This window comes from Eucyclogobius newberryi, unplaced genomic scaffold, assembly GCF_026437365.1.
Source record: "Eucyclogobius newberryi isolate DKJ021-1_F unplaced genomic scaffold, fEucNew1.0.hap1 SCAF_15, whole genome shotgun sequence".
Classification (NCBI taxonomy): Eukaryota; Metazoa; Chordata; class Actinopteri; order Gobiiformes; family Gobiidae; genus Eucyclogobius; species Eucyclogobius newberryi.
This window is the reverse complement of record NW_027315779.1, coordinates 19,262,188-19,287,858: the sequence shown is the minus strand read 5'-3', so window position 1 is coordinate 19,287,858 and position 25,671 is coordinate 19,262,188. Positions and strand designations below refer to the sequence as shown.

General features: G+C 40.2%; 1 protein-coding gene across 3 annotated transcripts in view; it reads right to left on the bottom strand.

Annotated features, from left to right (window-relative positions):
* gabra3 (gamma-aminobutyric acid type A receptor subunit alpha3) overlaps positions 1–25,671 on the bottom strand; it is an 83,192-nt gene that overhangs the window by 22,077 nt on the left and 35,444 nt on the right. For all 3 annotated transcript variants that reach the window (XM_072446547.1, XM_072446548.1, XM_072446549.1), the window contains exons 3-4: positions 19,508–19,629; positions 14,842–14,909 (exon numbers count right to left, since the gene is read on the bottom strand). In XM_072446547.1, the coding sequence (XP_072302648.1) occupies positions 14,842–14,909; positions 19,508–19,629 (190 nt within the window). The remainder of the gene's footprint in view (positions 1–14,841; positions 14,910–19,507; positions 19,630–25,671) is intronic.

The window sequence follows — 25,671 nt, the reverse complement described above, 5'->3', positions numbered from 1 at the left end:
CTTGTATTTCTTCTGTGCTGATAAAGCCTCTTGTGTAGAGGCTGTTTCGTCTCACCTATGTACCGTTCTTTACAGCTTTCTTCACTGCATTGGATCGAATAAACTACATTGCTCTGTTTTTGAGTCGGCAACTTGTCCTTAGGGTGAACCAGTTTTTGTCTTAAAGTGTTGCCTGGTTTAAAATAAACAGGGACTTCGCGTTGTCTAAAAATTCTCTGCAGTTTTTCCGACAGGCCAGACACATAAGGGATAGAAACACCCTTCCTTCTGTGTTCAGTTTCCCTTTTGTAAAGAACGGTACATAGGTGAGACAAAACAGCCTCTACACAAGAGGCTCTATCAGCACAGAAGAAATACAAGTTCAGGACCTCAGAGTGCCGTGCATCTCCATCTTGAAGCCTCTAATCACTCGTTTGAAGACGGTGAGGTGAAGGTTTTAAGCAGGGAGAAAAGATGGTTTGAAAGAGGAGTCAAGGAAGCTATTTTTGTTAAAAAAGAAAGACCTTCTTTAAACAGAAATGGAGGGCTCAGATTCAATCTTCCTGGTATCTATAATGGTTTACTGAACCCCTGGAAAGGTAGAGGACCAGGACAAGGACATTTAGATGCTAATCAGGTACTCAGGGTGGTTGAGCCAGGGTCTCACAAAGACAAAGAGGATTCTAATAGGCCATTAAAATTCATTCTGAATAGGCTAGCTCGGTAGATACAAGGGGGGAGTTTCTGTTGAAACAAACAACTCTTTCTACTTCAGGAAGGCTCCTCCCAATGGGCGGGTCTTACCACAGAACAGTATTAATATCGGAGTTCTCGATCTAAATTCTTTTATTGACAATGACTCTTGGATGAGAGTCGAAACGTCTATTTTTTCAAACTGAGTCCAGATGACTACAACTGAAGCTTTTTCTACTATGGAACACGCCTGGACGAATGAGGGATTACACCGACATCCCACAGTTAAAATACTGAGAGTTCTTGTGTTATTTTCCCTTTAGTTTCCCAACAGCAGCTGTCATTGAACCTGCCCTTGTGCAGCGTTGAGCTTCTGCAGTTATCAATGCGTCGTTATAATGATGGATACACTGAGCTAATGACAACGAAGCAAAGGTTTCTCCTCAAACCTTGGTTCATAAGTTATAACCGTAATAATGTAATAACCGTAGTAATGTCCGGGTTAATACATTTTCACATTTCGCTTGGTTTTTATTACTTTTTTGAGTCATCATTGTACATACGGTATACTATATTGCTTTGCCCACTGCTTTTTTGGTAAAAACGTAATTCTGAGGAACACACCATATATTTGGAATTTTACATCACAAATTTGTTCCATTTTTGTTTTTTCATCCGCACTTTTTGCAGCATTTTGCATTTTAAAAACAGCATTGACGACATCATCAACAATTCGATACATTGCCCACCTCTATTTTGAATCCGAAGCTTAACATTCCAGTTCCATTCCTTGTTTCATAGCAACAGCCCCTGTTTATTTGCTGCTTTTGACACTGTCGATCATGGGATCCTCTTACAGAGACTAGAGGACTGGGTGGGCATCACTGGCACTGCCCTAAACTGGTTAAGGTCCTATCTGGAAGACAGGAAGTACTTTGTTGAAATTGGTAGCTGTGTCTCAGACCACATGACCCTGACCTGTGGAGTGCCCCAAGGGTCAGTCCTGGGTCCCCTTCTGTTCAACCTCTACATGCTGCCGTTAGGTCAGTTGATACGCAGTGAATGTGTCCTATCACAATTATGCAGACGACACTCAGATCTATGTTTCACTGTCGGCAGGTGAATATGGACCAGTAGATTCACTCTGTCACTGCATCCAACAGATCAGTGTGTGGATGCAAAACAACTTTCTCCAGCTGAACTCAGACAAGACTGAAATAATCGTTTTTGGCCCACAGAAACAAAGAGAAAGTGTTAGCGGTCACCTCCAGAGTCTCGCTCTAAAACCTACAAACCAAGTTAGAAATCTGGGGGTAATAATGGACTCAGACTTGAACTTTAACAGCCACGTCAAATCAATAACATCAGCAGCTTTTTACCATCTAAAAAACATTGCCAAAATCAAAAATATAGTGTCAAAACCAGATTTAGAGAGACTTATCCATGCGTTTGTCTCCAGTAGATTAGACTACTGTAACGGCCTGCTCACTGGCCTCTCCACACGAGCTGTAAAACAGCTGCAGTACATCCAGAACGCTGCTGCTCGGGTCCTGACTAGAACCAGGAAGTATGATCACATTAGTCCTGTTCTCAGGTCTCTGCACTGGCTCCCTGTGGCTCAGAGAATAGACTTTAAAGCAGCTCTGCTTGTGTACAAGTCTCTCCTTGGCCTAGCACCAAAGTACATCTTGGATATGTTAGTGCCATATGAACCATCTCGGACTCTGAGGACCTCAGGGACCGGCCTCCTGCTGGTGCCCAGAGTCAGGACAAAACATGGGGAATCTGCATTTCAGTTTTATGCAGCTAAAATCTGGAACAGTCTTCCTGAAGATGTGAGACAGGCTTCTACTCTGACAATGTTCAAATCTAAGCTAAAAACAGTTTTGTTTAGCTGCGCATATAACTGAAAGGATTTTTTCTTTGCACTCTTCTCTTTTGTTTGTGATTTTATTAGTTTAGAAAATCAGTTGGATTGATAATTTTTAATTTAGTTAATTTTTATTGTATTTCTGTTTCTGTAATTTCTTTGTGATTTGAATGCATTTTTCCTGCTGTGTGAAGCACTTTGAATTGCCTTGTGTATGAAATGTGCTCTACAAATAAACTTGCCTTGCTTTGCCGTTGATAGGAATGAGCTGTCCGTGTACCACGCTTTCATTATTGGTAATCAATGAATTCACAGCAGATGCGCGCGCCGCTCCTGCTTTGAGCGAGTGGGCCCCTCTACTGTACCTCACCTTTGTGCTTTCTCTCAATGGAACGCACAAAAAATAGATGAAGCCATTTCTCAGTGGCGGTAACAACAGGAAGCCCAGCGGGTCTGCAGCATTCGCTCAACACATCAAGCGAGCGCCTCCAAACTAGCACAAGAGGGGAGTCCAGAGATTGATGCCATTGACCTGCTGATGGCCCAAAAACGCACATTACTACAAAACAATTACACTGCATCCGTCCTTTTAATAAAGCCCGGGGAGAGTCGCACCGACAGATAACAGAACACAACACAATGACGACATGCTTCACTGTTTGTGCCCACCTTACAGAGTTTTTCTTTTGTATCATTAATCTCCCCAGCCTGTTTAAATCAATACACATTTTGTTCTGTTTCCAAAATACAGTGATTCCAGTCATACCCAGAAATATCAACACTAAACCTGAAACCCTCCATTTATAAAACTATTCTTTTTAGACGATGTAAACGCAGCCTTGTCCAAATAGTTGTTGAGAGAAAAAAGTGCAAGTATTTAGCCTTAGAGCAGTTAGATACACAGTGCATTCACCATATGCATATTTAATGTGTTTAAAGGTGCTTCACCACTAAGGGGATGTGAATTCATCTTTTACTGTGCTAATGTTATCCACAGCAGGGCTTTGTCTCGATTACATTACCACTTCCACAAAGTAGAACCAAGGTCACAGGAATGACAAGTGAAGCTTCAGTGTGTGTGCCTCGCGCGTCCTATTTTTGTCTTTGAGTAAATGTTTTTTTTTTGTCTCATCTAGAACCTCATCTCTAAAACCAAAGAGATGGTGATGGTGATTATCAGGCATCCTCCCTCATCATTATTAAAGGATCAAAGGTGGACGTGAGCCCCAATTATTTGAGTATTTGAGAGTTGGCCAGCAAGTTGAGCATGGATACTGTATACAAAAGGGGCAGAGTAAGGATGTACTTATTGCACATTCTGGATTCCTTTCACGTCTACTCCAAGCTATTGAATATGTTTTACCAGTCTGTTGTGTCCAATGTCTTTGTCATATGGTGCGTTGAGGAGGCAGCTCAAGGAAAGGAGATATTAGAGTCTTAAAGAAAGCTGGTTCTATGGTCGGACTGAGCCTGGACTCTGTGGAGAATGTGATTGAAAAGAGGATCAGGAACAAACCTGTTCAATCAGAGCCACCCCTGCATTCTGCCGTTTTCTCTCCGAAGAGCTCTGAGCACTAGACTTGACTGAGCTGCTCCACTGACAGACTGAGGAACTCTTTTGTGCCACGTGTCATCAGGCTGTACAATGCAGCCGCCTCAGGGAGGGACAGGCGAAGAGAGCTGTCTTGAACAGTGGCTTTGTTCAGTGCCATAAACTCCATGCATTTGAACTCTTCACCAATTTAACGTTTTATTAAAGAGCATTTAAAGGCATAATAGCATACCCTACCATTCTACAAACAAATAAATACTTGGCCCTGTTGTCAACAGCATTCATCTGTGTGTTTCCTCTGGACAGTAATCTCTAATAAAAACTTGCACAAGGCCAAATGGCAAAGTCTGATCCAGAGCCAGCTGGTGTTCCTCCAAATGTTGGGACTGATTTCTCCTTCTTAATTTACACTGCTTTATATTTTTATAAACTGTATTGAGAACTGTTTGAGGTGTGAATTAAAAAAAACTAATGCTGCTTTTCTTTTTCCTTTTTTATTAGCTAGAGCCAACAAAGCATACAGACAATTCCTTTACCAACTAGAAATTCATAAATCCTGTCTATTTGATTGACAGTAGACAGAATAAGGGACATACTTGGGGCACTATTACGATAAACCCATTTACACTCTGAATGAAGAAAAGAGGGGCTCTTAAACGGAATGAGCCCGTTTCCATTGCCAGCGTGAGGCTTGGCAGACGGATGATGTTGAGTGACTCTTGGAGGACAGAGGAGAACAAACCAGCAGGAGGATGCGCTTGGACAGTAATGAGATCAAAAGGACCGAGAGGCTGATAAGATGGCAGTTAAAAGTGGGATATACAGTAGATTTTGCTGGATTAGTCCAGATGTGGAAAAATGAGCCTGAGCCGCCGCTCCGATAACGGAAGCAAAGTTATCTCAAATCTGATAGATTATTAATGTAACCTTTTATCTAGAATTAATGGCTTCATTAAATTCTAAACATTTAGCTTTTACATCAGTTTAATTTCATCACATTTTCATTTGGTATTAGTCAATGGTTACATCCAGCACTTGGCTCATTTACTTTGCTCGTTTGTTAATTACCTTCTCAATCAACAAACTTAATAAACTCTTTACTGAAAGGCAACAGCTGCACTGCATATTTCTCACTGAAGCTTATCATCTTCTGAGATTAATATCAGCTTAAAAAATGCCACTTGAATTTTTCCTCTACAGTAGAAGACTCTTTTGCTTATGATTTATTGCTTTTGTCAGTGTCAAAATATTGTGCTGCTCAAGGAGATAGCCAACTTCATTTATTTTGCAGACATGTAATGTGCAGGAATCGTTAAGCCGTTCTGTTTTAGTGCCGGAGTGGACATTCTGATTAGTACTTCTCGCTGATGCTGCGTCCATTAAACCGGGAACTTCTTAACTTGTGTGCTCTCTGGGCATTGTAGTGATAAGTCAAAGATTTGATTAATGTCTTAATTACTAGACCATCGTACTCTCCCGTTGTCAATTCTCATTGGCTCGGCTTCTTGTGCATGCTTCACCTCTTCCTGCTGGGACTGTAACCTGTGGAAGACTCGCAATTCACATCAGACCCAATTACCATCCATCTACAGCTCCTCAGCTATGAGCAAAAACATATCTGAATATGGTGTCATCGAAAACAAGCAGTTTGTTTCTCAACTAGCAGCTTAAAATGTTATTAAATAAGGTGTTTTTAATTTAAAAAAAATAAAGTTTTCTTTTAGATTTTTGGAACACAATAAAGATCAGTGTTCAATTTTTTTTGTAAAGAAGTCTTTTGTAGGATTTTAGAGTAATATACTTTCTCAATAGTGTGTTTTGTTTAGATTACTACATTCAGTATTGCTCGTCTTTTAGTCAAAGTTACGGCTGAATGTTTTGGGAAAAAAACATTTATTTTCAATTGCAATTAGATTTGCAAATTATGTTTTAATGATGGGATTCTGTTCAACCATCACATTTTGAACAGGTCCAAGAAAATTGACAAAATGCCCCTTAAGCTGCATTCACACCACAGTGTCCAAAGCATTCAGTTTACTTGTGTGTTCGGCTTTTTGTGGCGCGTGCAGAGCATCAGAGGCAACGAGGATATTGAGCTTTGAGCATTTCACATGGGGCATTTAGAGCGTTTTAGAAGAAGTTAAACAACTTCAGCCAACTCGAAATGGCAACCAATCAGAGATTACGCTCCAGTGACAAACCTACATATTTTATTATCCAGAAGAAAGACCAAAAACAAACCAGGCTCTGGTAAAACAAAACATTATCTTGGAGCAAATTATGAAATTCACCAATCTCAGATCGCCTTTGAAGTATCCCATGGACCCAGACAAGCTGCCAAGCTGTGCGTTTATATGTGAACTTGTGGTTTATATGTGAACTTGTGGTTTATATGTGAACTTGTGGTTTATATGTGGTTTACCTGACGCTTTGGACACCACAGTGTGAATCCAACATTAAACTGACAAAATAAAGTATTTCAGAACATGTTGGCACAGATCTAAACCACAGGGTGAGCAGTTTGGATGGAAAATGATGGTACTTTAAAAATTGCAGCCTTTGTGTTTTGCCAAATGCATTAATTCAAATGGGAATTTTGGGAATTTGATTGCAATTACATTTGCAGCCCTAGTTAAAATATTTAAACACATTTAGATTAAGGGTGTCATTTTTTTTTGAAACAGCCATTTCTATGAATTGGCAAAAACGTTGGAAGAAATGTTCGGGACCAAAGAGACAGTTTGTTTTGAAGTTAGTCCCTCCACATGAATCAGACTGTGACTCTGGGGAACAACATGACCTACACAATGAGAAAAAGATCAAAACCTATTTTTTGTCTTCACGGACTGGGTTCCAATTTGAAACATGCTTTTATTATCCTTGATGGAGGATTGGGGGACTTTTTGGGCTCCCATAACAAGGTCACTGTGATTGATGCCGAGTCCTGGGTTTCACCTCCAAATTTTAGAAACACAGTACCCCATCTGTCCTGTGCAGACCTTGAACTGCCTTTTGGGGATTCACTTTCCTGAGGGATTATAGACTATTTTTGCATTTTAATATTGATACTCCTCAGCAGCCACTAGATGGAGTCACGAGCTACTACCAGACAAGCAGAAGTAGCAACAGTTTTGATTTGCAGTAGCAGAGGAAACGGCAGGAGCTGAGGTTATGACCAGTAGTATTGCTAAATAGTTTCATCCAATTTGAGATTTACATTACAATCTAGCTGCACGCATTTCCTTACACATACTTGCCATTTGCCCATGAATTGTACCTATCCTCAGACATTTTTTAAATCTACATACTGTACATTTATTTTAAGCACATAAATGGATAAACCACCTATCTCAAATATTAAATTCTAGCTATATGTAGCACAAAGACAGGGCAGCACTGATATGGCCGAGTGCTTCAGTGCAGTACCTGTGACGGCTCCAATCACTTCCCATTTCATCAACGCCGAGCTGTCAAACCCCAACATGCAGCGGGAAAATGCATCACGACAATACATACATACATACGAGGATACGGACATCCACGAGACGGTCGAGCAACAACGTTAAATCTGGTGATGAAGACAAGATAAGACTGTATAAAAGAAGAAGCCCGCTGAAGTGCACTGGGAAAAACCGCCCACCTATGATAACGTAGTGACCTGGATTTCACATCAACTTTTTTAAACCACATTTGAGTTTCACTGCCCTGATTTGAACGCTTGATACTTGGGAACAGTACGCAGCTTCGTTGATGTCATAATATTCGTTTCTGTTGTGGCTGTGGGACAGTGGAAGCAGATGTAGCACATTGGGGTCTGGGGAATGGCACGGGAACTGGCCCTGAGGGGAGCAGGAGGCAGGCATTTCTAGGACACTTGATGTTACAGAGACGGTAATTGGCCCACTGGATGTCTGCAACTTAAAGTATGTGATGTCTCGGCATGGTGTCTAGTAATATCCCATGATAAGATGAGTTTCATAGAGCATTTAATGACCTAGATTTCTGCAAAATCAAACCACTTGAAGACATTAGGAACGTGGTTGATAAATATTCAGAACTCTGGTGAGTGCAAGAGTAATGGAAGGGTATTAATAGATTAAAGATCAATCACACGAGAACATACAGCATTAAGTGTGCCATACATATCTCTGGAGCTTGGAGGGCAATTAAATTATACTGCATAAACTATATGGTCAAATTTAGTCTTTCATTGTGTCACTCAATTCCCTCAATTTATTAATTATTAGTCAGAGGTGAAAGAAAACATAACCTAAAGGTTTGTCTGTGAAATTGGCGATTTGTCTCTTGTATTAAAACGTTTATACTATTTTTGTATATTGAACAAAACAGAACAAAACAAATAAAACTAAAACAATGATGAATAATACTAAATAAATTGAAACACATACAAATTTGCAGACATATACATACAAACTAAATCTGTCCCACTGCTCAGTCCACGCTCCACTCCTTCCATCCACCCTCCTCAACATCTTCTGTCCATCATGCACTCCTTCCACATTCTTTAAAGGCTCATGTCACTAGTATTTGTCCAGCACTCATCACACTGATGCTTGTTCCCCAGCAGCCTCAGCTTGGGTGTTGGTACATCACATGGTAACCAGCCTTGCATGAAGGCCAACACTTTCCACCATATTTTCAAGAGACTTTTGGTATGGCGCAGGGCTACAGCCAGGTCCACATTGCTCAGTCTCTCTGTCAATTTTGCACTAAATAATTCAATTTTTAAAGAGCAAAACTGTTTAGGAGAAGTCTAATCAAAAAAGACAAAAGAAAATGAGAGCTTTAATAAAGGCTGAAAACTCTGCACATTTAAATAAAATAGAGTTGGACAGAGCAGACCTGAGTGGAGAGGGCAGATGTGTGGCAGAAGTGGAGCGGCGCGTCTCCAGCAATATGGATGAGCTACGAGCGCTGATAATTGGAAAACTGTGGGCGGAGAACAAGGCTAAGAAGAGCAAGCTTCTGGAGTTGTCCAGGTCACTCTGAAATAATCTAAGACTCATGAGGGTCCCGGAGGGTCAGAAGAAGAGCATTGTTGAAGGTTTGTTGGAGATCGTAACCCTGCTTCACTCTTGAGAGGGCACACCGGCACATCAGGAGAAGGGAGGACGCCCTGATAGTGCAGCTCCTAAATCACAGAGAAGAGCAACGTGTTCTGCGAGCTTCGCGGCACAAGTCACATTATGAGACATTTCTGTTATTTTGAAAAATTACAAATGATTGTGATCTTTTTGTTTTTATTAAGCCTTATGAAACAGTATTGTGATTGTGGGGATGCTAGATTAAAATAATATCTATTCTAAATAAAAGGGGAGTTGCAAATATTGGTTTCAAACCAAAGAGTTTTGAACATAAAGATTTGTACTGAAACTCCATCCACCTTCTTCCACTTTATCCGGGGCTGGGTCGCGGGGGCAGCAGTCTAAGTAGGGACTCACAGACTTCCCTCACCCCAGACAATTCCTCCAACTCCTCCGGGGGGATCTAGAGGCGTTCCCAGGCCAGCCAAGAAACATAGTCCCTCCAGCGTGTCCTGGGTCTTCCCCGGGGCCTCTTCCCCAGGGAGGCGCCCAGGAGGCATCCGGAACAGATGCCCGAGCCACCTCAGCTGGCTCCTCTCCACGTGGAGGAGCAGCGGCCCTACTCCAGGGCCAGGTAAACATCTTTCTCAATGTCCCGCAAAATCTGTGTATTTCAGTACTTTTAAGATTAGCGATTGTGTACTTTAGTGCCGTTGGATGCAGGACGCTGCACGCCGCATGTCGCCACCCTCCATTGCGCCCCATTTCAAGTGTGGTCCGGCTGGCGGTACCGGGGTCCTCCGTGTAGCCGGCTGCAAGGTGGTCATGTCCCCAGCTGGAGTGAAGCTGGTACCAGGCGGGTCGGGCAGGGCTGTAATAGCTTGTCGTGGGGGAACTAACGTGGTGCGTCTTGGACTGTGAAGATCCAACGGCACTGGCCCTTTTGCCAGACCTTTGCTCGCCTTTCAGTGGCCCTTTTACACGCCCTTATACTGTCCCTTTCACTCTGCTTTTTAATCGCCCTGTTAATCACCGTTTTCCGTTTTGTTTACTATTTTCAGTTTTCTTTTTCATTTGGAACATGTATATTGTGACCATGTGTACTTATGTAATGTGACTAGAGATTATCACAGACTGTACATCCACCAGTTAAACCTGCTAACCGAAAATAAATTATGTAACTTATTCAGCACTGCCTCATCAATGAACGTACCTGTGTGACCTTTTAGTTGAATTATTATTTTCTGGATTAATCTCCAGTGGTGTTGTTGTTTCTTCTTAATTTAACTTTTATCACAATATAGTACCACCCGATTGCCACACATGTATTTGTATATATATGTCATATTTAATGTATTCCTCATTACCTGATACTGATGTGTGTTCATTGACAATGTTGCAGTATTTTGCTATGGTTACATGTCATTTTGCTGGTTTAAGTTAAAATTGTCCAAATGAAAACAACAAGATTGACTGAGAGGCAAAGCCAGTGTTAAACCCACTCCAACACCTCCGAGGCCAGTTAAAATGAACGACTGAGCGCCTCTCATTTCTCTCTTGCTCATGACCCTGACACAAGACCCATCAGGTCGGAGACCCCAGACTCCACCATTAGGGGGCTTCATGTTTTGGCCTTCATGCTCCAGCACAAAGGAGACAAAATGGCTTCTGAAACTTCTCAGGGCTAATGCATCGTTTCTTTCAACTAAGTCGAGCCCAGGAATAGCCTGTGTAATCAGATGTGTAATTAATTGATATTTTTGTTTATGAAACCACACAAAATAATTCTGGATTATAGACCCTTTTGTTGATCTTTTAGAGTTATAATTGTCAGTCAATTAATTGAGCACTCCCCTTTCAGAAAAGGAGTAGGTATTAATGTTTTGCTGAACATGCCCTTTAAATATAAATATGAACGTTAACTTCCTAAAATCCTGATGTCCACAATGTAATGGCTAGTCCCAGAGACTATACATTACATATTGGCTACATTTTCACAGTGTCATATTTTTGCCTTGTTCTACTAGACACCGGACAGACGTGAACTACACTTGTTTATTCATGTCTTCCACATTCACTTTAGTGTCACACACAAGTCCCAGATGGATTATTCTTCAGCTTCAACTGACCTAGAAACTTGTGAATGCTTTTGTTTCCCAGGACGGCTGCAGTGATCCGTACTCTGAGGTCGTCCCACTCTGCAAGTGTAACATCGAACCATTTCTCAAATACTGCATATTCACAAATCATAAAACGCAATCTTATGACCCTGACCCAGGCCCACAGTTGGGTGAGTAAAATTTCAAATGTATTATGATGAATAGAGAAATCTCTTTACTTGATCTGATCTACCGCTGCAAACTAAAGTATGTACACCACATTTTCCTTGTGATATTACGAGACAAACCTTTCTTTCTGCAGTTTTAAGCAATAAAATGTAAATAATTTAGGGCAACCATTAAAAAAACGTGTACCGTGGCAAAGCGGTTAGCGCTCTCGTCTCCCAAGAAGGGGATCGATTCCCGGGCCAGACCAACATCACATGACCTCTCTGGGTGGAGTTTGCATGTCTTCCTCCGTCCAACGGCAACTCTAAATTGGCCCAGAATGAATGTGAGAGTGAGTGTTTTTCTGTGTTTATGTCTCTGTCCAGGGTGAACCCCGCCTAAGGCCCAACGTCAGGCTAACGGGAACAAAATCATCATTTTTTCCTTCTCATCTTGCATTGCTAGAGTAGCTGCAGTGTGACTCAAAGGCCTAAAATATAATGCATAAACCGAATAATTGTAACTGCATTTTTTAAAATGAACATGCAAATGGCCTAAGTGTCACTTGATGCATTCTGACCACTCTTGTTACAGACAAATACATTGTAATAGTAGAAAACTAAAGATGGAGAGTGAGTCTGTCATGTAATATATGTAAATGTGTTATAGAAGCAAACATATGTTGCAGCCGTGTTGCAAGCTTGTCTTGTAGTTTACATGATTTCAAAGCTGATTTGACTTGGCTTCTCTATAGCATAATGCTCCCTCGGGGAAAAACCTGATCATCATCTGAGTCTAGACTTTGGATGCTCTTGAAAGGCACTGCTGGGAAGCTGTATGCTGTGTTTATGTTACATATATGGTTTGAAAAAAAACAGCATCGCTTCAGGGCACACCGAGCCGAGCCTCTCTTATGATCAGTAAAGTCCTCACATCAAACCAACAACTGACTCTGCAATGCACAAATTAAGAGCTAGGATATGGTGATGGGACAATCCCATATGGGATCTGTCTAAAGCTTGAAGTACAGTACACGCACTTATACGTTATAAAACCTCAAAGCCATATGTTAACACACACAAGGTGCAACTGCAGATGTGTCTGTATGGAAATGAGAGTTGCATCATTATTATTATGTTATGTTCTGCACTAAAAAAGGGCAATATATGCGTTCCAATACACACACACATTTAAATGTATGCTTTGAACAGTCAGTACATACATACAGTAAACAGCACTGCAGCAGAGAGCAATGCAGTCAGAAAGTACATTTAATGTTGTTTTATGTTTAGGAAATCCAAATCTTAAATAATGTGCCTTTAACAGTATGATATACTGTACAAGTGAACACATCAACTGTTAATTTTCTGACACTTGACTGAACAATTGTGCAACAAGCTGTAATTTAACAACATGTGGTTGTGAACAATAAGGCCAGGTGGATTCCTACAAGGCGCTAATGCCCTGAGCTGTTGATTCATGCTGTTGCCAAGTGAACCACAAGGAAGACTAAAAGATAGAAGCTCAAACTGGGCCCTGGGAGACCACAAAGCTCATATTGGCTGAAAAAGATAAAATACCGCCTATTGTGATAAAGTATGAGAACTAACAGAGTTCCACAAAGCTGCTTCCATTCACTAGTGTTGCTCTATCCTTACAGCAGTTAAACATATACTGTCAAAGTACAGTAAAAGTAAAGGAGAGCCCACAATTTCACATACTGGCTTTATGATATATGGGCAAGCAGATGTAAAATGACTTGCTCTGTAAGCAAAGTGTAATAATCACCTACCACTGCAGTTTTACTTTCCTTTGCATGGTAAAAGCTGCTGGTTTCCAATAAATCCTCTCTGCAGCGTCTTATCAATCCCTGTCCATATTGGAGAGTGTCTTAGCTTTAAAAAACTACAACAGTGCTTCAAATAAACGTATAATAATAAGTCACACTCCAGATTCTGTAGACTGAGAGTTGGCACATCAGTGACAGAAAATGTTTGTCAGAAGCCAACTGTATTTCAGTTTAGAGTTTTCACACTGACAAATGGTCTATTCGTGACTTCTGGTTGTTAACAGAAATGTGATAATAGGCTATTTCTGCCACGGGCTCTAATGTGTTGTTTATCTCTGTAGAAATCCATAATTGGCAGCAGAACGCCATAGTTCTGGCCTGTGCTCCCTTATGGACTATATTAAGTTTCAGTTTGACAGCATCCACCTCAAGCCCACACCAAAATACTTGACCAAAGTTGAAGTTGAATGTCGCAAATGCAATTTTTTGCTGTCAGGCGCACTTAGAGCTGAAGCGCACAAACCACCCCGCGCTCAGGGTGGTCAATTAGAGCTGCATGATAAAATATGTCAAATGCAATGAGGTGTGTAGACAAAGCGTGAGCCATCTACAGTGCAGATGGACGGGAAACATCATCCAGGCCCCTCTTTTGGCTATCATCCTGAGCTGTGGGAGGGCTGCAGTGAATCATGCTAACCTCCAGTGTTGGCCTGATTTATTTTCCCCATCCAAGACTTGATGCTGCTCCAAAAATTAGTAAAACATTTCATTCAATTATTTTCTTTCTTCACAGTTGTGTTTATGATAAGCTGAAGTGATCAATTTTGGAACACCAGTGCAAAGATTTATTTGTCTGGTTGCTGACCCCTACATACACAAGATTAAAAAAAAAAAAAAAAAAAAAGTATGGGCTATTAATTTGGTATCACAACATGACAAAAGGATGTTAAACTAAAGTATAGTGCTCCCAACATTTGTGTCACTTTTAGTTCTGCGTTGTACCTAATCACTGCACCGACTTTGGTTTGGATTCTCAACATTGTGCTGTTTCTCTGTGACAGGGACATTTCCCCAGAAGTTATTAATTCACAAGAGAGCAAAAACGTAGCACTGAAGTAATTATAAAGCCAAGGTCTAGAATTTCTTCTTCTAATTTTCTTCTCAATTTGTTGTAATTTCGCCGCCTTACACTTACCTCTTCAAAATAATATGCAATGTCCAACTTTAATAGCCTTAGGTACTTTAGTAAATTACAATACTTTACAATAATTACAATAATATTTGTAAAGGAAAAAAGGATTTTTCAGGCGCTACAACCTTGTCACCATGTTGGTATCCATAAAGTTCCTTTGAGTTTTCAAAGTCCACACGCATTCACCCGACTTGCTATAATAATCAAACTGCTGAAACCTTCTACACAGCTTTGCTAATGTAGCATGATACAAACTGCTCCCTTCTTTACTGCTCCAGCAGACAACTACAGCCTGGAGGTTTTCTCTAGAAAAATACAGTTACACTACAGGTAATACCATTGCCAGGAAATTCAAAGTTAAAAAGTTTAGGATCTTAAAAGATGTAAAGGAAACAATTAGTGATGATTCACACTAGTTTTTGTACATTTGAAGGATGAAAAGCACCATACTCACCATGTCTGTATCCGACACCGGGCCGAAGCTCGTCACATAGATGTTTGTTCTCACTTCTGTCACGCTCTCTGAGGAGACAGCAAAAAGCACAATGCACACATCAAACACAGATCTGCTGCTCTGTCTTTGTTAAGCTGATTGTTTGTGTTTGCCACGCTCCAGTCTGCCTGTTGGCATTTCCGTAAGCGGCTTCTCACAAAAACTCACTCATGAAGGGTTAGGAGCTCGACAAACTGAGAGGAGGCTAAGATAGTGCTTGGTGAGGAATTTGTACGCTCATGAACTGCTTAATACTTGTATGACTGCGATATTTGTGCATCACTTTGCCAAACATTTGTCAACACAAGAGAATCAGAGAGCAGAGATATGACCTCAAAAAGTGGAATTCGTGCTTCATTATGAAAAAGTTCACAATAGTGCTCCTTTTATCCCAGAACCAGAAATGGTATTTACTCTTTTTCGGCACCAATTTGTTTCAGTTAGACTAGTTTTGTCCACTTGAGCAACAAGGCAAGTCTTTTGACCCAAAATAAATTCACTTTAGTCTGCTCCAAAAACATTTAGCTGCCCCAAGGGACAGGATCAGAGGGAAAAACAAGAGCTCAGCGCAGACTATCCATGTCTCCCGTACAAGCTTCAAATAATAGGCCACGTTTCACTATTCATGTGCACTATTGTAATCTCATTTGGGACAATGCTGTAAGGATATTACATAACTGTGGTCTTATCAGGCCAAATGTACTTATAAGTACTTGTACAAAAGAACATAAGGAGACACTTTCACAATTAAAACCATAGAGCATTAGTCAGCAAACTCAAATATCAATTTAATTATGGGTCCTTGAAAAGTATCTTGAACATACTTTAATAAAGTGCTAAATGGGGCATGATCGTGACAGATCCAATGGAGGCTGTTTTGTGTGGAGATCTTAGTCTCTTACTGTGTCCCAGATCTAAGGGACCACCCACAGGTGAAGTCTCCAGTCCACAGGCAAAGACCCTCTCGAGAGGAGCTGCACATCCACATTAATCATTCCAGTGACACAAATAGTTTGTACAAATATGTGATTATCACAACACATAGTCAACACTTTGCATTGCTGCCTTATGGGGAATAGAATGAGTTGCCGTGTAATTGTTTTTTAACAATTCACAAGAGCATTGGGCAGAGCTGATAGATGCGGTAAATACATTTAAATAGTGTTTTGGAGTTTCAGTAGGTGCGTTCCAAGTTTTCAGTTGTAACATATGTTGTCACATTGATAATATTCATAATTACAAGTTAACTTTGTTGTGCCGAAATATAGTTTTACACAGCAGGTACTTACCACATAGTTTAAACTATGTTCCATGTACAACTGAGTATTGAGTTGATTGAGTGTATGAAAGTAGGTAACAACAGAATTTTAATCTATTTCATCAGATAGTCCTTTGTGCTTGGTTCCTCTGGTTGCCAACAGTTTGGGTCATCCAGCCTACAGCTTGGAGCCTCACGGCCTGAGCAGCAGAGCAGAAATGACCATTCCAGCTGACTGCTTGGGAAATGGCAGTCAGCGGCCCTCAGGGAGGCAATATTCGGATGGCATCACTTAGGGAAGTTTCCCCGACATACGTTTGGGGTTTGCCATTTGGGCATGATTGAACAAAGAATTGACCCCAGGGAAAAGCAGGTGGTGTGGCCATAGTATTGCATAATGTGCACAGGGAAGATTTAGTTCAAGGCTCATTGATGGATCCGTTTGACCATATTGTAAGTCTGGCTCTTAGGAACAAAGAGTTTTGATGTACATCCTAATATTTCCAACTCAATTTGAGTGGCTACAAAAGGTTGCAAATTCACGCAAATACAACGTCCCCTACATACATAGAATTATCCATGGGGTTCATAATTATGTTAATTAAATTTCCAATAGAAATATCACAATTAGATATGTTTTCCAAAACTGGTCCGACATAAAATGTACTACTTTCCAAAACTTGAGATGTTTAATCATTCGACTGCACAGGTTAGAATGTTATGTAGGGGTCAGAGGGACGGTCTGAATCTGTTGGATATGTACCAGTCCTATCTATCGGCAGTGGCGGCTGTCCATTAAGGGCGATGGGGCGACGCCTCTCTTGTCAATCAGCCGATTATGTCAAATGGTATTTTTGGTAAATGGTACACATTTTTTGTCTAAAAACAACATAATGTGTTCAGAATTATGTTGATTTATTATTAGTTTAAATATGTAAAATAATTTAAGAACAATTATAATTATAATTCTGTGTGACGCAGCCTGCGTCTCTTTTCAACGTACGTTATGGGCTGTTTGAAAATGAGCCTGGTAGAAAAGCAATGGAAATATTTAGCCATCAAATGACTGAAAAATAAAAAAAAAGACTACGTCACTATGAGAAAAGCCACAGTAAAACTTTCAAAAATGGGCGATTTGCTTCAGCTCGTTCAAGCGAAGTGCTTACAGCGTAGCAGGTGCACACACGTGATCCTGGCGGCGTTAGAGAAAGTGACTGTATGATCTCTGCTTCAGAAGCCTTTTGAAAGAAAGAAATAAGGAAAGTGGACTGGACCAGCCTCCCATTAAGGTCAGACAGGAGGCTAAAAAAGACAAACGTGGATCTTCGTATAACAGCGCCTTTAGCTGGTAACGCTCTTTTTGGTTTTCCGTGTTTACTTTTTAAAACTGCATCTACAGACTAGGCTCGGTGTGAAAATGGTGTCCGGGAAATGAAAAACGTGTCTGAGCAAATACAAAAACACAAAAATGCATATGGACAACTGTCTGTAGTGTTTTATGAAATCGGCACCAACAATTGTTTGTGTTTTATTATTTTATCTCTCTGTAGTAATTGCCACAATTCACTATGAAGTAAATATCACATAGAGTTTTGTTCTCTTTACAATGTGATATTTTATAAAGCATTACATTTTAAATTTTAAATGTATTTTCTCACAGATAGTATCTGCCTCTATGTCATAGTATTACCATTACCAAAAGTGGAAATAAAGTTTCTTTATCTTATTACTTCAGTTGTAAATCTGTATTTTAAATGTGTATTCATACAGTCAAATATTCTCTTTTGGACAAAAAAAACATGCAAAAAAATGTCAAATACCCACCATATTTTGTACTTAAGTATTCAGTCCAATTCTGTTTACTCTTTATATGCCGTTGTGAGAAAACATGATCAGAAAACATGGCAGTAACTTCCACTGCTATGCAGATGACACACAGCTGTATTTATCAATGAAACCCAATCAGACCGATCAATTAGACAGACTTAAGCTACGTTAACACTGCAGGTCAAATCACATTTCTTTGCCTATATGTGACCTGGATCTGATTTTCTTATGTGGAAATAAATCCGATATGTATCCGTACATTTAGAATGTGATTTCAGGTCTTGTTCATCTGACCTAAACATCATCAATAGGCAACATTTCTGGGATAAACGTCACAATTTTCAAAGTGGAGAAAAATGGCAGGCGAACGAGCCAAAAACTGTCAGTGGAAGGAGGAAGTTTGTGAACTAATCAATAATTTGGGGTGACAAATCAATTCAGGCAAAAATAGAGGGTTTGTACTGTAATTGGGCGGTATTTGAGGAGACAATGACAGCGGAAATAAAAAGCCTTTGTGCAAAATTTAAAGATCATTAAAAGGAGCAGACGTGGCATGACGCGGCCGGGTAACGTACCTTTTTTCTCCCGTAAACACTGCGCTAGGTGTGATGTTTTGTTCTTTTGTGCGCATGCTTGCCATTTATACAAAAAAATCCGAATTGAGCGTCATACCCTGCAGTGTGAACGTAGCCCTAGTGCTTGTGTGTGTCTAAAAGTGATGTTGAAAAACTTGCTCTTAGCCTGTCCTCAAAGCTTTCAACTGGTTCAAAATGCAGTGGGTTAGGGACAGGCACATCGATAAGATAAGATAAGATAAGATAAGATAAGATAATCCTTTAATGTCCACACAAGGGGAAATTTCGTTGTTACAACGCAGTAGAAACAGGAGGAAAGGACAGATTATAGGAAGTTTCAAAAACACACTCTTAATAGAACTCTTATGAACAAAAACAAAAAAACTCTTAACAAAACTCCTCTCCTATCTTAATAGAGAATGGAGGGGGGGAAATAAAATAGATAAATAAAAATAAAAAGATAAAGATAAAAATAACATAATAATAATAAAATAATGATAATGGAATAAAATAAAAATAAAATAAAGTAAAAATAGCTAGCACAAGATGACCTGTGGACCCAGATGTTCCTCAACTCCCTGGAGAATCGGTCTCTACTCCAGATGAACAGTTCTTCATCTGCCTCAAAGAACTGTTCTCCTCCTGAGTGGGTCCAGCTCCACTGTCTATCTCGCATACGCCTGTCCGTCTGAGGGAGTTGGATCTCTACTTCACTGTGGAACTCCTCCAGGTTTCTACTTTTTCCCAAAGAGGTTTGGTGTTTTTTCCTGGACGAGAAGGAGGGTCTAAGGACAGGGGAGCTTGGGACATTTGTCTAAGGACACAGTATGCTGGGACATTGCCAAGTCCCTATGAAGGTTGTTTAATCTGTTCTCACTGTCACCCTTTGAGGAAACTGCAGTTGTGATTTCGGGCGTAATAAAAATAAATTGAATTTAATTAATTGTGACAGTGGGCTATGACTTACCTCCAAGTCCAGGACGTAGCCTGTTGTCATATCCATCCAACAGCCTGTCGAGAATGCGAGTGAAAATAGTGATGTTGTCTTTGCTGTCGTCCGGTATTGGCTCTTTGTGTCCCACCACAGCCCTGGAGACCAAAACAAGACAATGAAGACAAGACAACTCAAACTATCAGATCACTGCATTATAACGTCAGAGATGAATGACAATTGAAAGTGTCCAATTTGCTGAGTTTCTTGCCAAAAAAGTATCCGCCAAGCATTTTATTTATGGATTATGTGTTATCAGCCACTGGTTAATACATTTCTGTGGCCCATAGTCCGAGCAGAACAATGGTGTGTTGAGATGAAAAGAGCACTATACAGTAGGTGGAATGCTGATGAGTTAATGAGTAGCATCTTTAATTAAACTCAAATCTCCCGAGGCGCCGACCTATCCAAGTAATTCCTATCAACAAGCGCCTCTTGCCCTGATCAGCTCTTGCTCGGTTTAAGGCTTGTCGTAAGCACAAGGCTTTAAGGACTTTAGTGCTTTAGACGGATCCCAAATTTCCTTCAGTGTTGCTCAAAGAGAAGCTGTTAACAGTAAATCTGGTTTGTGTGACACACATGAATGTGTATTCACATTATGTTACATTTTGTAGGTGATTGGAAAGTGAAATTATAGAAATAACATTGTTAAGTTGCAATTAAACCATCACACCAGTAAATTGCACATGTTTTACGCGAGGCAGTAGTGTCCTCCTCTCCAAAATGGCAGAAGCAAGGCAAAGAGAAACATCACTGTTGTCAGTCTCATCATTTCCCTGTGTTTAGAACGTTAGTAACTAAGTAAAAATCACATACGATTGTTCATAAATCACAATTAACAAACATAGCTAACTGTGGAGAGGTTTAGCAGTTGGTTAATACTGTATTTTTGTTGTGTTTTGAGAAGTGGTAAATGCCGTGAAAAACAGGTCAAGGCGAAGCTATGGGCGCCATTTTGAGATTAGTACGCAATTGGTTTAAGCTCCTGTAATTTTTGTAAACTATGTTCCACATGATGCTCTGACATTGTTAAAAATTGTGAATATGTAAAGTTTATGTTTATGGGTTCATAAATAGAAAAGTCTGAAAAGGTCTCAAGCTGAAGCAAAATGCCAGTCTTTATATGGGTTATTACATTGTGATTCATGAGCCGTTAAACTAACGGAGCTATACTAGAAGCAGTCCAGTAGCAGATATATTTTGTATTAAAATAATAGAAAAATTAAAGGACAATGGGTAATTTTGGACAGTATAATTGTATTGAACAGTGCAACAAAGCCAATGTGAAAATGTTTACTGTACATGATGCATGGTTATAATACATGATTGTATAAATAAATATGGCAGAAGCGAGTATAAGAGAAATGTCACTGTTGCCTGTCTCATCATTCAGGAACATTTCATCTGCCCAACACTATGGCTCTTACAGGGGCTTTCTCTTGCTTAATCTGTGTCATAATAACAACCCTGCTCCACTGTCCATTGCAACTATGACCCTATGTATTACAGCAGCACTTACTGGGTGAAGGTCACAGAGAAATATGATTGTATGTCCCAGTAATATCATTTTGCGGGTTTAAAATGAGCTTGCTGCACGCGCACAGCGGACGTTATGGCAAATGGCTTTGGCCTGGCTAAGTGGTTATTATGTAGGCATATGTGGGCATGAATAAATATCAATTAAGCATCAGGGCTCCTTCATGTTTTGGTGAGCAATTCTCTTACATACTAATCCAGAAAGGGTGTTGTGTCTATTTTGAGAAAGAAAATAATAGCTGTTGGTCTGACTTCTAACCCACCATTACTGACTGCATACAAATATGTCAGAATGAACAACGTTATAGTCCTTGGCCTTGGACTTTATTGTATAAAATGCTATGTTCAAAAAGGTACAGTCTAAAGTAAAGGTCCATTGCATTTGAAAATTAGGGTTAATTTGGAGTGTTAGGAAGGATTCATCCCCAAAAAACAAATACAAATCAAGTCCTGAATATTTAAAAACACCATCAGCCCTAACTTCTTGTTTGAGCAGCTCTTACGCCACAAAAACTTTGTGAAATGAGTGCCATTGGTAATATTTAACTTAGCATGAATAATATATCAGACAAAAAGCCTCTGTGGCATCTCTAACGGCACCACTGGAAATTAAAACATTAATGAGAAACCTTTTCTACTCTAGAAGTTTGCTCCAAAGTAAAAAACACAAAGCTCTGGTAAAGAATAGGTAAAGGTGCAAGGTTATATTGAATTGCAGCATCAGTCACCAACATGGCCAAAGTTGGAGGAGGAACTCTATCAAAATCTCAGTTTTATTATCTTGTTTTTACTATATTATACATTTCTTTGACGTTTTAAAGGGACATCCGACTAAAGGTTTGGCTCCTAAAGAGTAAATCTACATGAGAAACCTGGCTGAAGGAGAAGGTGCAAGATGAAAGGCGGCTGTGTTTGCAAGGCTGACGTTTGACAAAGATAAGTGCTGTAATGTGTCCTCCATTTTAGATGCATGCGTTAAAATATTTACATGTGTCATGCATTCTAGCTATAAATAATGTTCCTATTCATTAATGTGTAGGACTTGTGATTGCACTAGTGTGTTGTCACTGTGAAGTTGTAGTTTGTTGGTTTAAAGTGAATATTTGATCATGAGTGTGCCATTAACGAATGCTGTGTGAACTTCCTTTCAAAGCTGAGGCAAAAGGAGTATAGTGAACTGCACAGTGCACTGCATTTGTGTCGTCACCCCCAGTATGGCTCATCCTTTTGTGTGCACATTCTAAGTAGCATTCCACGTAGGGCTGCTGTGCTGCTCATGGTTACTTGAAAGCTAATTGGTTGATTCCCATTATTCACATAGTTGTTTAATGAAAATACAGCATAACAACGACTAGTTGTACTTTACAGTTCAGTATAGTTTCATCTGATAACCTAGGGAATAATATAAATATTAAATTAATAATTATATTAAATTCACAATTTTAATGAATCATCATCTCCAGAAATATTTTTACATTTTTGGACAAGTACTTTTACCCACCTTGCCTGCCTATAAATTAATAAGATATTAGTGAGTCTACGGCGGTCGGAGGGGCAGATGGTGCATACTGGAAACTTTTGCCTGTCAAGAAGCTGCTTTAAATATTGCACCAACACAATGTTGTGTTTAACCTTAAAGAGAAAACTGTAAAAGCATGATTTTTTATTACAGTAGTAATATTTGGAATAGTTTATGTATAAGCATTTCTCCAAAATAAAGTAATTCTTCTCAGGCTGTGGCCTGAGAAGAATGACTGCTTTGAGCATTAGTGTGTGGGCCCGGCCGGTCGGGTTTGTGGACCGGGCCCGCACTGAGTGAGTGGACTGGCTTTGCTCCAAGGTTAGAGTACTGAACCAGTCTGACAGGTGCAGGATTGCAGCCTGGGCTGTGGAAGAGCTGTAGCAGAGGTCTCTGGGGGCACACAGGTGCTCTGTCCAGCAGGCCGAGCTGTGGACTGTGTGGGCTGGCTTGAGGCATGTGGCCAGTAATGAGAGCTGTTGTGTGTCAGTGAGAGGGGAAGGTGCTGCACAATGCGGAGTGGTGACGGCAAACAGATGTTGACTTATGAGGAGTAATTATACAGTAGGCCATCAGCGCTCTGGGGCTGAAGGCTTCTGCATGATTACAGTTCAGTAATATTCCTTGTGAAGGGGCTCAATATTTAATACTTCTCATGAAACGTATATGGATTGCTTTCAGTGTTTTAAATTACATTTTTCCAGTTCTAATTGCATGGATAGTTGTTCTGCTGATGTTACGTTTATATTTGACTGTATTTTTTTACTCTCCATGTGAATTTACTGAGATGTAGATAATCCTATGAGGTGTGAAAATACTGAGAAGGGGGGGGCAAAATATGTGTTTTTCTATGTGTGTATATATTAGATAAATCCTAAACAAGAAAAAAGACAGTCACTGAAGCAGAGCCAGGAAGCTTTTATAGTTTACCCCCACCTTCTCAAGGCACACAGCCGATCTGCACTTCCATTGTGACCACATTTCCTCTTTTAAGCGGGAATTCAATGCATTTCAACAGAGAACTAGACAAAAATCCCACCCCTAAAATATTACACTGGTTTGAGTAAAATGTTCATTTCTTTGGGTGGTTTGAAAACGTCTTCGTAGTCTGTTTTGGTGCCTTAAATGTACCTTGTTCCTTGATCTCACACGCTAAATGGCAGGTTGCTAGTATTCACATGCATACAGTCAATGGACTACATCATACCCGAGTGTAGTTGTGTACCATACCTTTAAGAATTTGTCTTTTCCCCTGTTTGAAATACTTTAACGCCTTCATTTTACTGTTAGCTCCTTTTATTAGCTTGATCCTTCAACAACCTGCCTTATTACCTAAACCTTCACAGAAACAAACTTTTAATCCCTCATGGTTGTCATGTCCTGAATACAAAGTGGACCCCTGAGCAAAGTGTACGATATTCTAACCTCGCTAAATGCTTCGCTTGTGCTTCCCACCCACACATTTGAGTCAAAGCTGATTGATAAGGATCCAGGCGGCCAAAGACAGTTCTCCTGCCCGACTATCTTCTTCTTACTTGGGAGAAACCGAAGTCAAATGGCAGGTTTTAGAAAACGCTGTGTGAGTTCAGCAGAGAAGATATGACCTTTTTTCACTGTAGTTAGCAGTGTTTTTAATCGCTCAGTTCTGTCTCCTGAATTTAACAATGGCGGGCGTTATTGCTCTGCTAAATAGCACATTGATGGTTAACAAGTGCTTAATCCCAAGCACAAATTTATGCATGAATTAACCTTTACAACAGTCACTAATCTTCCTCACCAGATCCTCCCCCTCATATTCACTCAACTGACAATAATGTTATGCAGAGAAACATTATGCAGCTCATTGTTATCTAATAGTGGAGGCCTTGTATCATTCAAAGCCTGTACAATATGACTGATTTGTCATTGTTTGCTTTTGCCTTTCTGTTCTGAGCAGGAAACTAGTCAGGGAAAAGTGAGAGTTGTCGAGCTGATCACACGCACATCTCGGGTTTTCATTTTTCACTACATCGTGATGCATCAAGTCATAGTCCTGCATCAAAATGAAAGGGCAGATTTCCGAATTGTTTCACCCGTATATTTAAACTAATTCATATTTCTTCAATCCACCAAACCACATTAGAAAAAAGTATTTATATTGAGACGGGGGACAGTGTACAATATACATTAACCGTATCAGGAGAGGCATTGTCCCAGCTCAAGTGCTGAAACAAACTATAGTTAGTGATGACCCACACTCAAGCAGCTTGGTGGCTCTTGGGAACATTTTGATGCTTTTGGTTAAAAAATTGAGCTAAGGGACTTCATCTAAGACTTTGACTGTTTTATATAAAATGATTGCACTAACATTAAGGAACAACACTTGGCCTTAACCGTACGGTACATACGCTAAAAGCAAAGCAAATCCAAAGTAGAAGCAACGCTAGCAACATGAACGAACTAAAAGGTCTTGTCATATTTAAGTGTCATTATAAGACTGCCAATATGGTTATTACAAGAACAGACAAAATAACACACACAGGACATTCGGGAAATTTAAATCTTTGCAGACATCCCTATTGGTGAAATTAATCCCATTTGAATTGGCCTTATGCTGCAATTTTGACTGTTTAGTTGTTGTCTATCCATTATGTCTGGCCAGTATCGTAGTCCAGCTCCTCTAGTGGACTCCCCAGGCTCTGGACTGCCAGCTCAGCCACACTGCCTCCAGCTTGTTCTTGGCCTGCTCCTGGCCCGCTCCAGGCCTCCTCCCAGTTGGCCCTGCCGGCCTCTCGTCCCAAGGCATGCACGTGGAGGACACTTTTTGGTGAATGCAAAACCACAGACACTTCCTTCCAGCTGTAGGGCGGGAGATTAAGGACGCCCTTGGGGACATCGCTTCACAACTTTCCTTATTTTTACCCAGTGTATCGACAAAACACACTGCTTCAGGAGATTCACATTTGCTGAACTACTGAGACAATTAAAAGTTATTCTCAGTTGCTTTTGTGACACTACATGAGATTACAAGCAAAGCATCTGTTAAACAAGTGGCGCAGACCAATTTAAAGTCTTCCGGTCCATTGATCAGGATTAAAAGAAAAGT